The sequence below is a fragment of the Urocampus carinirostris genome, chromosome 12 (genome assembly GCF_059441175.1).
Source record: "Urocampus carinirostris isolate Australia breed hairy pipefish chromosome 12, RoL_Ucar_1.0, whole genome shotgun sequence".
Classification (NCBI taxonomy): domain Eukaryota; kingdom Metazoa; phylum Chordata; class Actinopteri; order Syngnathiformes; family Syngnathidae; genus Urocampus; species Urocampus carinirostris.
In genome coordinates this window covers 26341465-26356549 of record NC_142360.1, presented here as the reverse complement: position 1 = coordinate 26356549, position 15085 = coordinate 26341465, and the positions used below count along the sequence as shown (strand labels likewise).

Below are 15085 nucleotides of genomic sequence, written 5' to 3'. Positions count from 1 at the left end.
TGTTAACAGTTGTGTGTAATTATCATTCAACTCTCACAGTAGTGTTTTTGCAAGTTTGACGATCATTTTTATCTTGTTCTTATCACTTTAAATAACGACCTGTCAAATATGTAAATACAATAGAAATAACAGATATATTTCTGGGGAAATATTTCAATGAGGTGCTCTTTCACTACCTTATTGACAACATTATTCAACCACTCTACATGCTGCGTTCCAGAAAAGTGGGAAGTGGGAGTTATCCAACCTTCAACTAGGAAGATATAATTAAAATGACACTCAAGGTGGGAGGTCCCGGTCGCAACAAAATGGCCATGGACAAACACACGGTGAATGGTGAAACCTGATTTACTGTATTTTCCGCACTTTGAGGCGCACCTAAAAGCTTTCATTTTTTCAAAAAAAGCTGAACATGCACCTTATAATACTCACCGTATTATATGGCTCAATATTGAGTTGCAACAGGTCTCGCGACTACGGTAAGAAGCCGCCGACTCGGTTTCCCCCGTAGAAGTAGTGTGCAGTGCATGCTGGGATATATACATATATATGTATATACATATACACACACACCGGCGTTTCATTTCCTAACCAATGTGTCAATCGTCATTTGAATCGGTCACTATTGGCTTAAGTAATTTGGAGGTAAAGAAGGTGCATACTTTCTAGCATTTACAGGCTCCTACAGGCTAAAGCGGGGTAAAACAAAGCGTGCAATTGGCCGGAAAATATATGAATCACAAGTTAGGTTCGTCTACGGCCTAGAGAAAATAATTGTATCGGCCTAACAAACAGCTAGCAACAAGCAACGTCCATCAATGCGGGGATGCTTTTCTGTGGCTTTTTTAAAATTTGGCGGCATTATCGCATGTTTTGTAGTGCATAAATAATCAACACGGTTGGATTCACTACACTCACGGATGTAAGGGGACCGCGGTTGTGTATTATCATTGACGGTGATAAGTGCGAGACGACGTCTTTGGTGAGCTACCCTGGCTTTAAATTTTTCAGGCATCTTGTTTCAGGCTGATCGTAATGTTTCTGTTATGAGTATTTTTTTGAATGATCGGCTTATTTTGAATCCCAAGGGTTTGAGCTTTCCAATGGTCTGTGGCATGACGTATTTTGGTGACTGGTGACATTGTACAGACACCTTGTCTGTAACGTGTCTGAGATACGAATTTGCTTCTCAAACGATCAGGCATCTTTGCTGTTTACGTTAGCTTAGAACGCTTGAAGGTCGGATATGGTAGCATCCGAATGGGAGAAATCAGACTGCTGCAGAGGTCAACAGAACCTTAATTAGCAGTAATTAGGTAGGTTAAAAAGGACTGTGGTACATGGCTCTTCTTTGCAGTAAATGGCATTTGTTGCAACAAATTTAGATGAATAGTCACTTCATTTCACAAGTGAGAGCATAGACCGCGAGTTTAGAGCTAAATGCAAATTAGAAACGCTAAAATGGCGTTGTATAAACAAGTTTCCGTCTGTAACTGCTGAACATTATTTGCAAAAATGCCAAAATACTTATCTACCACGGGGTTTGAACATTTCAGCATAGTACAAGACCATAAAACAGCTAAAATCATTAAAAATGAATTTCAGATTAAGTCGACGGCATTGAACGTGTTTACAAAAGACAATTGGAAACTGGCAAAAATGCAAAGATTGACAGGATGTTTTAAGGTATGAAAAGAGTTCTTAAAAGCACGGCAAACAGGAAGAACAATTTGCACAGCAAAAGAAATTCCTCTGCTGACATGCTTTTATTTTACATTAGTCTTACCATTTCCTTCCAGTCCACTCAGCAGTGAGGAAGCAGCAGTACCAGTGATTCCTGGCTTTGTGTGTCTAACCCCAGACACGTCATACAAAATAACAATCAGAACACAGTGGCTGAAGACTACCTGGTGATTGGATCTCCAGTACTTGGATTCCTGGCTTATTGTGCTTCTCCATCTTTTCCACGTTGCTTTTCTCCACCTTCATGTTATCGTCATCGTCACTATCGAGAACCTCTTCCATTGCTTTCTCCAACTGCTCACTTCCGTTCAAAGACATCTAGTAATAGAAAGGGCACACAAAAAAAATAAATGGAGAACATACAGTATATCATAAGCACCTTTGGGAGTGTGTTTTCAATGTTTCTCTCGTCCAACGTAGCTGATTCAGTAAACAAACTATCAGCCGACTGCAACTGTAGTAAAATCAAATCAAATCAAATTCCAATCGACCTATTTTGGAACGAATAAGACATTTGTAAAAAGTCAGTATTTTTCAAATGGCAATAAGTGTGAATGCATTTTAGGGGAACACAAATTTTAAAATGGACCATCAACGCAAAAGCACAGCACTTGCGTCCCATCTACCCACACTGGAAAGAACAATCTTGCCCAATTGCCAGATTATATGGGCTGTTCAAGGGTGGGGTCGTTCGTCCCGTGATAAAAAAAAAAAAAAAATCCTCTGCGCCTATTTTCTTTTATTTTTTACCAAAGCTTTTCCAGGACTCGCAGCACATTAGGTAAGGGGGAAGAGGGGACGAAGAGGGTTGGAGAGTGACTTTAGTAAGAAAAGGCCCGTTTTAAATACAGTCCAAACGCCAACCCCAACCCAAAAAATTGGTATTCAGAGGGTCTAAGATAATGCTAGTACTCATGAATGAACTGACGGAAGCTGCGATCATCACTTTGGACAGTTGGACAGACCTTTAAGTAGCAGTTTTCTGCTTTTAGTGCATTTTAAAATATCTGATTTGATAAAACAAAAATGATGCCGATTTTTAGGAATAATTAGTTTGTTTATTTCATAATATCATAATTATTTTAAAAGGCAACACTACATATAAATAACTCAAAATGTTATAAAAAAAGGTTTGTGTATTATATATATATATATATATATATATATATATATATATATATATAAATAATGGATGAATTTAAAAATAAATATAAATAAAATGGGCTAAATGATCTGCCTTATGCAATAGATGGTAATTTAAGATCATTTATAAAGATACTTGGCTCAAAATTACTTCACAGAGTGTTAATACATTAAAAAATGGTTGCAAAACACAGTAATAACAGAATATTGGTGGCTGTAGTTGGTACATGGCAGGGTAATGAAGCAAGACATTGTAACACTTTCATGTCAAATTATTAAAAAGCAGCAAATTGTATCTAATCAAGCTATGCTTGCAAGAAATATACTCCCTGGATTTCCATTATTAAAGACCAACAAGAAAATGTTTCAAAAGATGTTCAAACTTTTATCTGAATTAAACATTGGTAATAATGGTGTGTGTGTGTGTACACAAGCCGAATCAAGACAATAAGATCGTGAATGTGATGAGAAAGTCTAAATACATAATTCCCAGACAAGGTTGTAGGATATACTGTACCTAAATACAGTAATCCCTTGCTGTATCGCGGTTTTTCAAATTCGCAAATTTTCATCGTGAACTATGTTCTGCATTCTGATTAGCTAAACAGCTGTCCGGACCCCTTTTTTCTTGTCTGCAGGCACGTCTACGACGTTGCGATCTGAGTTGACCACATTTGTAAAACTCTTATGTATGCGCAAATCTTTTCCATTTGCAATTTTCTCTGAAATTAATTATGTCAACATACGGTCTGGAGCGACAAAGAACCTGCGGCTGGGCCAAAAGGGCAGCAGCAAAAGCTTTCTATTGCCAACACAGCTTGACTTCTCAACCCGCTAAATTTCCTCTGGAGCCAATGTGAATTTCCCTGCGGGGATGAATAAAGTATCTATCTATCTATCTATAGGTTTTGACGCTGCTGACACTTTTTGAAAATTGTTTGATAATGGAAGACTAGATAGTTTCTGTAGGACAAAACAGGGCACATTAACGTTTTCCAATAAATATGCACAGATTAAAAATGGGTTTCCTTTCAAGACCGGCTTTTAATTTTTGCCGCTCCAGACATTTTTTTTTTTTTTTCAATATGCCTCTTTGGGTGCAACATGGCTTTTTTTGGTTGCCAACCGGAAGGTAAATGCAATTTTCCATAAAGTCCGCATGATGGCGACAAAGTATCATATCAAGTACATTGGATTGTGTCCTCAATACAGTCGTGCAATAAAGGCTAATCATTTTTAAAATTATAACTAGACAAAACAAAAGTTATTTGTTAAAAAAACATTTACAAATACTCGAGCCTATAAAATGGGTTTGTTCTTGAGGATTTGATAAATAAATAAATAAAGGTTTCTACTTTGCGGGGTTTGAATTGAATTGTCTTTGTCATTTATATCAACCTTGCTAAACATTGTATGCAATGAGAATAGACATGGCACTCCAGGTCAAAACATGTCATAAGTACTTCGAAGAGAAAAAGGATAAAAGACTATCAGGACAAACAGGCAAAATAAATAATTATGTATTGCGTAGGAAATAATAATGCAATGAAAAAGAATAGTGCACAGGAACAAGTATACATTTTCACAATTTCGTGCAATAGTATATATTTCCGCAGTTTTATTTAGAAGAAATAAATAAATAAAATAAGTCGCAATTAACATATTAACAGTTTTGTGTGTTCATTTAGGGTCCTGATGGCCCTGGGGAAGAATCTGTCTCTGAGCCTGTTTGTCCAAGTTTTGAAGGATCACCAAGCAGAAGGCAACAGTTCATAGACGTGGTGGCTCTGTTGCGGGACGTTTTAGATATGCACCCCCAGCAAAAAAAAAAACAAGGGATTACTGAAAATTAATCAAGAATGGACATCATAATATACTTTAAAACAAAAATTTAAATGAGACATGATTGTTTTACCAGCTCTATTTTTAAGCTAGTCAAAAAGATGATTTGGAAAAACCCAATTCATACGGCCGACAGAATTATGTATTGGATATTTCTGATCTGTCTGCTGAGGCGCGTTTCTGACCTTGAGCTTGGGTTTTCCCTCAGATCCTGGAGATGACCCGGTTGCGCCAGGCTTTACCAGAACAAACTCCTCGCTGGTGACTGTGGCTACAGACTCTGTGGAGCTGCTCACTTTGTGCAGAGACAAATTGTCATCCATGGTTAACTCTTCTCAGGAAGATGGGGGAGACCAGAGTTACTCTCTCCCCTTTTCTCCACAGTTCAGCCAGCTCTGAATACAAAAATACAGAAAAATACAAAAAGTTGACCTTCAAAGGAATAAATGCTCTCGGAGAAAAAAATCCAAAACAAAAAAAGATGAATCGAGAAGCAAAATAAAAGATTAATGCATTTATATTAGTTGTGTGAATTTATGGAACAATATTGATGAAGATTTGAAAGGGTAAAAAGCAAAACTTTTTGCAACACATGTATGAATGGTTCAGTCAGGCATATAAAGAGCATACTACAGTTTACAGTAAGTGTTACACCAAGAGACTCATCCTGGTTGTACATCGCTAAAGAATATTTTCTATGGAAGCTCATTAAACAATTTAGGTTATATATATATGGTTTCTTTAACCGGTGACACGGCGGATGAGTGGTTAGCGCGTCCACCGCGGTTCTTAAGGTCATGGGTTCCAATCAGGTTTACTCCCACATTCCCCCAAAATGCGTGGCAGGTTAATTGTGACTCCAAATTGTCCCTAGGTGTGAATGGGGGAGTGAGTAATCTGTCCCTGTGTGCCCTGCGACTGGCTGGCAACCAGTTCAGGGTGTTCCGTGCCAACTGCCCGAATATAGCTGAGATGGGCTCCGGCACCCCTGCGATCTTACCGACGATAAGCAGTGCAGATAATGGATGGATGGGTTCCCATGTGTTTGACAAATAACTTAACAGTAAACAAAAATACATACAAATGTATGCTTAATACATACAAATGTGTAAGATACTCTCTTCCTTCCACTTTATCCAAATATCACATTACATTTAGACTTGATACACAAAACAAAAATGAAGAAAGTGCAACGAATTGAATTTTTATGTGGAGCAAAATTTGTATCCTCCAAAAAATATCAAAAATGTAAACACATTGGTGAAATCTTTGGATAAGGTCAACATTCCCAATGTGAAAATAATATAAAATATGTTTAATAGGCAGCCCCTTGTGTTGAGACAAACATGTCATCATTATTATTTTCATTTTACTTTATATGTTTTATCAATTTATTTTCATCTCGTTTTTCTCTGTATTTCTGCAGCACTTTCTGATCCCGTTTTAACTTTTTAAGGGTTTGATTGTTTGATGCCAAATTTGTAATGATGACATGTTCCAAACAAATGATTTTAAAAACAGTAAGAAACTTTAAAGCACTGGCTCTCAACTAGTCTGACTTGAGGACCCAGCATTCCACCCCAAGGACAAGCTGCGACCAAAATCGAGAAAAAAAATGTCAATTTCTCAAATTTATCCAAGGAAAGGATCGTGGCGTTTAAAACCAAGACAGTAAAATATATTCACTGTTCTTTTTTTTTCCAAAAAAACAAAATGACCAGCAAAACCGAAGACACTTTAGATCCCTTATGTACTCGCATAGATGCCTACATCGCATATAAGCAACCCCCTAAAACTGCTTTAAAATAGCAGTTCTCCCAAATTGCATGTTCTCCCTGTGCTTGGTTGGTTTTCTCTAGGCACTCTGGTTTCCTCTCAAATTCCAAAAACATGCATGTCAGGTTAATTGGCTGGTCCAAATTGTCCCTAGGTGTGAATGAGCGAGTGAGTTGTCTGTCTCTGTGTACCCTATGACTGGCTGGCAACCAGTTCAGGGTGTCCCCTGCCCACTGCCCGAAGATAGCTGGGATGGTCTCCGGCACCCCCGCGACCCTACTGAGGATAAGCGATCGAACCTTCCTGTGTGGAGTTTACAGGTCCTCCCCGTGCTTCCGTGGGTTTTCTCCGGGCACTCCAGTTTCTTCCCACATTCCAAAAACATGCATGTTAGGTTAATTGGCCGGTCCAAATTGTCCCTCTGTGTGAATGAGCGAGTGAGCTGTCTGTCTTTGTGCGCCCTGCAACTGGCTGGCAACCAGTTCAGGGTATCCCCTGCCCACCGCCCGAAGATAGCTGGGTTGGGCTCCAGCACCCCCGCGACCCTACTGCGGATAAGCTGTGCTGATATATATATATATATATATATATATTACATATAACAATATACATTACATATAATAATATATGTTCATATAACTTCTTGCAATAATATATGACAGGAAAAAGCTCCAGAGGATCATCAAAACAGCCCAGAGAATCGTCGGCTGCTCTCTGCCCAGTCTGGAGGACATTGCCTGCTCTCGCTACCTCAGCAGAGCAGAAAACATCATCATGGACTTTTCTCACCCCGGCCACCACCTCTTCGACCTGCTGCCTTCCGGCAAGCGCTACAGGTCACACAAAGCAAAAACAAACAGACTCAGAGACAGCTTCTTCCCCACAGCCATTACCACCCTAAACAGACACCGCACAAAAAAACTGAAAACTGTTGCAAAAAACTACCTCACACGAATGTAAAATGGTACTCACGTACATGCTGTCTGCACTATGTTTGTTCACTGCTCAAAACAGACACAGCACAAAAAACCTGAAAACTTGTGCCAACACTACCTCATACGAATATAATGGTACTAATGTCTATGTTCTTGCACATGTCGACTGCACTACGTTTACTGCTCACCTTGCACAATGTCTGACCATTTCCTTTTTTCTGCACTATGTTGTCTATGTTTGCACCAATGCATATGCTGACTATTTTTTGCACTATGATGACTTTGCACCAAATGCAATATTGCACAACCCTTACGATACCAACGGTATCACGACAACACTGTATGTAACATCCCACATGCCGACATTTCTTGTGTAAATACCATGTCAATGATAACTATAGCCTTATCCCCCTTGTTTTATAACCTTATCTTCTCTGTTCCTTTATCTTCTTGGCTCATACCTCACTGTGAATGTGTAAAACTGGAGTGTCATGCCCAATTTCGTTGTCACAATATGTTAACCCATTTTGTAACAATGACAATAAAGGTATATTCTATTCTATTCTATTCTATTATATATAATAATATATATATATAATCATCAGTCTCTCAAACTCATGACAAAAAGTTACCTGACACCAGGGCAGACAACACTGAAAAGTTGCCTGGCCAGCCATAAAGTTGCCTGCCCCATTTTTCACAACTTGAAACACAATAAGACGACTCATCGCAAAAAATATACAAATAAATAAATAAAATAAAAAACATTGTTGCAAAGTCTTAAGGATTGATAATCAGAATAGATTTTAGAACAACACTTTAAAATTAAGTTTATTATAAATTTACTTATAACATTCATTGCATGGATTTGACATCGCTGTTTTCCATCTGCCATCAGTATGTACCTGTATTAACTCATCTTCATTCATGCAATGTTTGCATTGCGTCGTCTGCTACAGGCCACGTGAACTCCTCTTCCACAATGCTTTTAATGTACGTTTACGTTTTGTAGCATCATATATATTGTTGACTTCTTTTGTAACTTTCTTCTTGGGCTGAGGTTTTGGCTTGATTCCTAACCACTTCTCCATTTTTCTTGTGTTCTCTTTGCGTTTACTTTGGAAAATGATATGCAAATGCACAACCTTATAACGCTCGGGAAAGTCCGGAAGCACAAAGATGCAGGCTTCTGATCCACTGCCGAGTATGCAAATTGCCAAACTAACCGAAATTCAGAAATTTCCAAACCGAAGGAAGATTTTGAAATTGGAATAAGGCAAATGTTTGATTTGAAAATAATTAAAAATATATGATTTTTTTCAAAAAAAAACGTAGGATTTTTTTTTTCTTTCGTGAAAAAGTTGTCAGCCACTAGGGCAGGGCAGAGACGTTGTGTAAGTTGTACGCCCGACGTAAAAGATCCACGCACCGGGCGTCCGGGCAGACATTATTTCAAACACTGATAATATATATTGCTACTTTGGCTCCTTGGGTTAAAAAGGTTACTGACCCCACCACCAGTACATCACAATTGACATGGTCTACAACACCAGTACAGTACATGCAAGTCAACAAGTAAGACTTCATTTATTTTTTGGAGGTATTTTGTGCGGTCCAAAAAATGGCCTTCAGTTTGCAATTCTCGTCAATATCAAATCCTATCTTGACTGAGCAGTCCACTGATTCATTTTTACAAATAAGTCACTCATTTGTTTTCCTTTTCACTGTCACAGATGGTGACACACAGTTCATATAACTTCTTGCAACCAAACAAATGCCAAGAACATGCAAGAGATCAAAATCTGTCGTATTTTTTGGCTTGTTAAGTACTTAACTGCTTTGTTACTGACACACAGATATGAAGATGACGCCATTTCTAGACTCAACGCAGTCATTATCCTCTCTACATGTAGCACTGGAAACAAGTTATACTGAAGCTTAAGTGAATTCCGGTGTCTAAATTAAGACCCAGTTTTTACTGCTATACCACAGCTGGCAAGTGAAAGAACTGTGTAGAGGTTAAAAAAAAAAACTGAAATACTGTACACTGAACTAACATGATGCATGACATCAGAGAAGGTGTGTGTGATGTTGCTTCTTTCTGTGCTAATAGCGTTTTTATCCAAAAGGGGTTCATAGAGGTGGATAAATGAATGAGAAACATATCAACCCTTTTTATTTATTTTTTTACTTTGAGAGCATATAACTGCTGCTGGGGCCTTTGATGGCTCAAGTTGAGTAAGAGGGTGTGGACCATCAGACGTTATGGGAAACATTAACACATTACTTTTTTAGAGCAATTCCTTTGGAGGCTCATGAATGCAAGAGAGATTTCTTTTAATGAAAATTACTATTTGAATCAATCAAAAAATCTTTACAACAATAAATCAACAACTAATTGATTACCATGTATTTGTTTCTATATACTGTATTCCGGATTACCGGTATAAATTCTCAGTTCTTCATCTGTGCAGCAATAAATATAACACCAATTTTCTTTGTTTTATTTCTTTCTGTGTGTCCTTGCAAATACAAAGACAAGTTGTATAAAAATCAGGGAAATGTGGTATCTTGGCAGAGGGCAGTAATGAGCTTGTCTATTAAAGGGAAAAGTGCTGGCTTTGTAAAGAAGATTTTTGTAATAAATTCTGCATTGTCTCACATGAAACTGTATAGGCTAAATTACAAAATTTACAGTGGATGTGTGATTTATCTGTTTACAGTCAATGGATGACTACCAAGTTCCATCATAGAGTAAATAGAAGTCATTGTTGTGGCAACAAGGGTTTGAACACCTTCTTTAATTGCCAAATTCAAGAGCGTTTGCAAGACTTTCAAAGCCAAGTTCCTATTTCTCCAGTTTCATGAATATAAAAAATCCAATGTGAATCATGTATTATGCAGACACACAAATATATCTGTGATTTACTTATCAGATTTTGATTCTTGCGTGTGCATTTACCAATACATATGATTTTTAGATCTAAAAAAAAAAAAAAAATCACAACTATATTTATTTATGAGAAATCTCTCCACATATAGGTGTTGTGCAAAAATGTTCTTCCCATTACCACTGGGAAATGCTACCTTAATTTTTTGCAGGGCCCATAATAAATATTCATAATTGATATTTAATCCTTGCAGTAATACACATTTCATAGTGGCCTACTTGGGTGTGGCATGGACCCTTGGGCGCGACCCATAGGGGTCGATGATGCTTCATAGGACAATGCCGTCCAAATATAAGGAAACTTCAATAAATCGAGAGGGAAAAAGAAATGCAATGGCAAAGAAAAGCAACCACAGAGCTGTGTCAGTGTCATTCATGATCAGACATGTAGAGAAACATGGCAATGGTAATATCAAGCATTTACAAGCACATAAGCCCAAATTCAGGAACCTTTTAATCCTTGAAAACACAACATTAAAATTGAAGCATTTTTAAGTATTTCAAGCACTTGTACAAACCCTATAGAACAAAGAAGAATATAATGTACGGAATCTCAAAGTGGTCAAAATGCACCATTAAAATTGCTTTTTTTTTTGTCCAGCCATTTTGAGTTTTTGGGGTCCACTTGGTCGCAACATGGCAGACAATCTCATGTTGGCTCCCTTTAGGTGAGCAATTTTTTAAATATATATATTCATAAATGTTTTCGTAAATGTTTGATGATAGTTTAAAACAGGCGCTAGATAATACACACAGTCCTCGACTATTTTGTGGCTGCAGCTTTAAAGAACAAGTAAACCAAACTTCTTTTAGCATCATACTCCTACTCCTCGTCATCAAAAGGTTAATAAAAAAAAAAAAAAAAAAAATGAAATGCACTCAGCAAAAAAAAATTAAAAAAAATCCTTCAGTAGAAAGCTCTTCAGGTTAACAATACAGGGAATAGAAAAGTAGTGAAACTAATGTTAACATTTGCTTGACAAAGAGTCCCAAATGTAAAATTAGTTTAAGAATTGAGTGTGGGACGCGTTTTTATGACACAATTCATGTCAGTGTACATTTTTTGCTTGTGAACATAAACTGTGATAACTACCATTTATGAATATCTTTTTGACTTCCAACCACTTAAAATGTTCAGTGGCATCAGCCCTATTCATACATATATAGTTTTTCATCCCTATTGGTGTGTGAGTGTGTGTGTGAATAGGTAAGTGTGAAGCACATTGTAAAGCACTTTGGGAGGTCTTCATTGAATAGAAATGTGCTATATAAATGCAGACCATTTACGTTTACAATGATACACACTGTCTTTCTAACTATTTTGTGACTGCTACTATAGCAGGGGTCACGAGCCATATATGGCTCTTTTCATGAGTACATGGGGCTCGGTGATAAAAATGGTTGTTATGCGAATTCCACCACAGCGTTCTAATTCTGGCAAGCTTAGTGTTAGGTTTGGTGCGTGCCTTTACCTACTCTGACCGGGCAAACTGTCCGTTCCAATACAAAAAGGGCATAGTTTTACCGTCGGTTTTACAGTCAAGGTGTCACACTGTCAGACCCCGTTTTGGCTGTACAACGCTAAAAAAACACTAAATGGAATCTCATTAAAGAAGGTACCTAAAACCTACAATATCAGTTCCCATTGCCCCCTGCTTGGCATTAGGGGGTTGGAATTGGGGGGCTTGGTCACCTAATGACTAAAAATCGGGAAAAATCCAACAACAACAACAAAAACAACAAAAAACTCTGGTTACGCCTTCTTTTGAAACTATTATTTCCGGAAAAAAAAAGAAAGTCAAAACGAGCCAAAATAATCTTACGTAATTCTGGGATGTTTAAAGTGGTATGTTTGTCGATATTGTTGATTATTATTTCATAAATCTTATCAAATCATCTAACAAAATTAAATGTGCTCAAAAATGAGCTTTTGGCTCCCTGTTAGCTTAGGATGTGATTTTAAAGGTTCTGTTGGTAGTATACAAAATCATGCATGGACTTGCTTCCTCATATCTTTCAGATTTAATTTCGCCCTATGTTCCGGTCCGGAGCCTTCGCTCTGAAAAAGCTGGTCTACTAGTGATCCCAAAAGCCAAGAAGAGATCCGCAGGTTCGAGAGCGTTCTCCAGTCCTGTGGAATGCTCTTCCCCCTGAGATTCGATCTGCAACCTCAGTGGAACTGTTTAAATCTAGGCTTAAAACATACTTCTATTCTATAGCATATTAATAACCTATATTTTTTGTTGACAATATCTGTGTATTATTTGTTATTGCAACATCCATTGCAGCCTGGTCATCCTGGAAGGGGGATTACCTCATGAGCGGTCCCTTCTCAAGGTTTCTTCATTTTCCCCATGTAGAGGTTTTTGAGTTTTTCCTTGCCCTCGTGTAGGTTTTAGATCAGGGGATGGTGTAATAATAGTCTGTGGTTTGCAATAATCTGTCCAGCCCTTTGGGACTCTTTGTGATTAAGGGCTATACAAATAAACATGGCTTTACTTTACTTTTGTCTGTAGAACAGGTTTGGCAGTTTTGCTGAATTTTGTCTTAAAATATATGGTATGGCTCTCAATGCAACAATAAAAAATATTTTGCCATGAAGGCTTTTAGGGGCGAAAAAGGTGCTCGAGCCTCTGGGAACTAGGAAACCAAACTACTCCTTATCATCAAAAGGATGGATAGGAAAAAAGGGCAATAAATTGCAAAGCAGCAAAAAAAAAAAAAAAACTTTGAGAAGAAAGCTCCTCCACGTAATACAGGGGTAGGTAACCTATGGCTCGGGAGCCATATATGGCTATTTTCATGAGTACATATGGCTCCGAAATAAAATGTAACTATTGCACATCTCTCTGTGGCGTTCCAAAGTCACGTGATTTGATCCTGATTTTGATCCCTATAAAGCCGAAGCAACTTAATGCAGAAGTTCGATAAGAAACCATTTAAACTGATCAATAAAAACGCTGGCAAACGACTTTGATTGGGTGAGCAGTAGAGGTGGGCGGATCCCTGCACATAGCGCAAGGCACTTCCTTCTCTCTATCTCGCTCAGTGCAGTCTCCTCCGAAAGTGAATATGATGATATGCTTATCGTTTGCAGTAATTTGTGACATTTTTACAAAAGAACTTTGCATGCACATTGTTTTGAAACCGTTATTAAAGGAGAAATTTCATGGAAAAAAATTGCTTCAGCACTCTTAACTGAAGGCGGAAGACAAATTGTAAATGGCATATTTACATTGATTTGGGACACAGGATTTGGCATTATCATTTCATACATTTGATTTAATTATCAAATGACACACAGTGAAATAAAATGTGCTGAAGAATTAGCTTTTGTCTAGAGAGTGTGTTTGGCAGTTTTTTCAATTTTGCCTGAAAATATATGATGTGTGGCAGCACGGCGGCGCAGTGGTTAGCGCTTGTGCGGCACAGTTCATGTCATGGGAACCTGTCGTGGGTTCAAATCCAGCTCCAGACTTTCTGTGCAGAGTTTGTATGTTCTCCCCGTGCTTGCGTGGGTTTCCTCCGGGCACTCCGGTTTCCCCCCACATTCCAAGGACATGCATTTCAGGTGAATTGGCCGGTCCAATTGTCCCTAGGTGTGAATGAGCGAATGAGTTGTCTGTCCCTGTGTGCCCTGCGATTGGCTGGCAACCAGTTCAGGGTGTCCCCTGCCTACTGCCCGATGATTGCTGGGATGGGCTCCAGCCCCCCGCGACCCTACTGAGGATAAGCGGTATGGCTAATGAGATGAGATGAGATGAATATATGATGTGGCTCTCTCAATTTATCTTTAAAACATTTTTTTGCTTTTAGGGCTCTTTGGGTCAAAAATGTTCCTGACCCCTGAGTTAATACAAAGAATGTATATTAGCAAAACTGAAGCGACGTTTTGCTCGCCAAAAGAAGCTAAATGTTAAAGAAATTAAACGCAGCCGAGTTGCAGATGTGCAGCAGCAGATCAGGACAGGTGAGAAGAGGGCGAGTTTATCAGGAAGTTGCAAGGAGAGCACTGCCAGGAAGGCTACTCCGCGCTAGCTAACGTCCAAGCTAACACCAACAAGCTCGACTGCCAAAACATTGCCTCCTTTTTTCCGAGGAGTGACAGACCGCAAGGCAGCAACAGCACAAACCGCACAAAAAGAAGAAACAGGGAATAGGAATCGTCAAATCCGTGAAAAACGTCATCATGTCAGCGAAATATGCAAGTTTGCTTCTAAAAAGCTGTCAACTTACTTGCTTGAAGCGATGGGGAGTTCACTGTGCTAACTGCACGCTTTCCGGTTGTGTGATGATCACGTGACAATTGACAAGCGCTCCGGCGTCGTGTTCAAAACAACTTTTTCAGGGTTGGGTAGGGTTACTTTAACTTGATTACTTTCAATTACTTTTGGATTACTCCAATACCAAATATGCTAATAAAAGACAAAATAAACTAAATATGAATAAAATGACTACATTTTGTGCAGGCTTGGGGGGTAACGGAATATATGTAACAGCAAAAATGATGTTGGCAAGCTGTTTGGATTTATTTTCATTTTGTTTCTGTCGCATTTTATGCTAGTTTTGCCGGAGATCAAAGTCAAGAGAGAAAGCTTACCACGTGTTGTGAGTCATAATTTTATTCATATTTAGTTTCTTTTGTCTTTTGTTAGCGTATTTGGTATTGGAATAATCCAAAAGTAATTGAAAGTAA

At 38.3% G+C, this 15085-nt stretch overlaps 1 protein-coding gene across 1 annotated transcript in view; it reads right to left on the bottom strand.

The window, feature by feature from the left end:
- rabgap1l (RAB GTPase activating protein 1-like) overlaps nt 1-14716 on the bottom strand; it is a 146802-nt gene extending 132086 nt beyond the window's left edge. Inside the window, exons 1-3 of the mRNA XM_088349383.1 lie at nt 14626-14716; nt 4914-5123; nt 1908-2061 (exon numbers count right to left, since the gene is read on the bottom strand). Of these exons, the coding sequence (XP_088205509.1) occupies nt 1908-2061; nt 4914-5051 (292 nt within the window). The 5' untranslated portion in view covers nt 5052-5123; nt 14626-14716. The remainder of the gene's footprint in view (nt 1-1907; nt 2062-4913; nt 5124-14625) is intronic.
- Between the last annotated feature and the right edge of the window lie 369 nt (nt 14717-15085).